This window comes from Perkinsus marinus, assembly GCF_000006405.1.
Source record: "Perkinsus marinus ATCC 50983 genomic scaffold scf_1104296961128, whole genome shotgun sequence".
In the NCBI taxonomy this organism is placed as follows: Eukaryota; Perkinsozoa; order Perkinsida; family Perkinsidae; genus Perkinsus; species Perkinsus marinus.
The window spans coordinates 1-1,488 of NW_003205851.1; the positions used below are offsets into that span (position 1 = coordinate 1).

The 1,488-nt window shown below is 38.4% G+C and overlaps 1 protein-coding gene across 1 annotated transcript; it reads right to left on the bottom strand.

The window, feature by feature from the left end:
- Nucleotides 1–249: 249 nt before the first annotated feature.
- Nucleotides 250–796, bottom strand: Pmar_PMAR013439 (serine/threonine protein phosphatase 2a regulatory subunit a, putative; the record flags this gene model as incomplete). The annotated part of the gene is made up of 4 exons (XM_002772393.1): nucleotides 250–295; nucleotides 353–481; nucleotides 532–629; nucleotides 677–796. Coding segments are annotated over 4 exons (393 nt in total), but the record flags the coding sequence as incomplete, so codon positions are not given.
- Between the last annotated feature and the right edge of the window lie 692 nt (nucleotides 797–1,488).

Below are 1,488 nucleotides of genomic sequence, written 5' to 3' on the forward strand. Positions count from 1 at the left end.
TGCAATCCCTCAACACAGTTGTTAAGTCACGCTTAATAAGCCGGCATCGAGTGACGTACGGCAGCCCTCCTTGCAGCTCATGACACATCCTTTCTACTCGCGACTTTAATAATTGTGAAAATTATATATACAGTCTGGCCGTCGGTCATGGTGCCGCTTATATCGAGTAGTAGTAGAGACGTCAGAAACAGAGAGAGCAGTAGCCATATATACGATTCCTCTATCATGCCACTCGTAATATCATAGTCACTACGTCACCTTTATGCAGACATCTAGAGCCTTTTGGGCAATATACCTATAAGTAAGCAAAAGGGCGATCCCCGGTTCGATCCCCGGCAAGGGCATTTCTTACTTCACATCAGCATCCTGCTCTTTCAACAAAACGTCCTTCACAGTAGGCTCCAAAGATTGTGTAACCATCATAGGGTTCTCCAGTTTATGATTTTCCAGCATCCATATCAAACACTCGCAAGCCGCGAACCTGGCAAGATCTCATCCATCACTCAAGACACTTTCCTTTTCCCATCATACCTAACATTAGGTACTGGATCCTTAGTAGCCTCAACCAACACCGGTATGATATGCTTCTCGACTTGCTCTGAGCTCATCACATAGGTCAGTCGAGGCAACTGAGATCACCAATCACAATGAGTTGAAAATAGTAATAATATGTTACTGCTTGTAAGGTAGTCAGTCGCCCGCTATATCCTTGTCCCTGAACTTGCTTATATTGATCAACGATCTTGGGCAAAAGATGGTCCTCAGTCCACACCGCTCCAAAGACCTCAGATATCGGCTGAGATGAATCAATAATATACGAACAACGACCTTTCGAGAATCGCCATCAATAGCATTGCTCAGCATCATAATATATTCTATGGAGTATAACCATATTACGATTTACTATAATTGGTATATATTTTATCGAGATAATATCTAATATATTGGAGTTTCGCAACGACCCGTTTTACGCGAAGTGGCGTAATAAAACTCTGTGAAAAACGCGATATTATTCGCGGTGATATGCAGTAGTCGTGAAATATGTTTTTCACTAGTGTTTTTCATATCACTAGGATGGTGAAACTCCATTGTTTCTAAATCTACAACCATATATATAGTACTATGATATAACCTTATATACTTGTTGAAATGTATTCAATAAAAACCATTTATATTATAATATCAAAAAATTTATAAAAAGTTAATCCATGTTATAATTTTATAAATTATATTTACATATTCTAGTCGATATCAGTTATCATTATATCTATACACATGTTACGCTCATACTAATTCTTGACAACGACAAATCGATAAAAATAAATACTCTACTACTAAGGAGCTTCCCATTCCTTGGGAAAATTACGGGATTTCGATTTCTCTCGAGGAAGTGGCACAGCTTTGAATCGTTCTTTCCTACACATCTATGAAACGGTTTCGACTATGACCATCTATTCTTTCTCACATTTTGGGATTGTTTCAATTTCA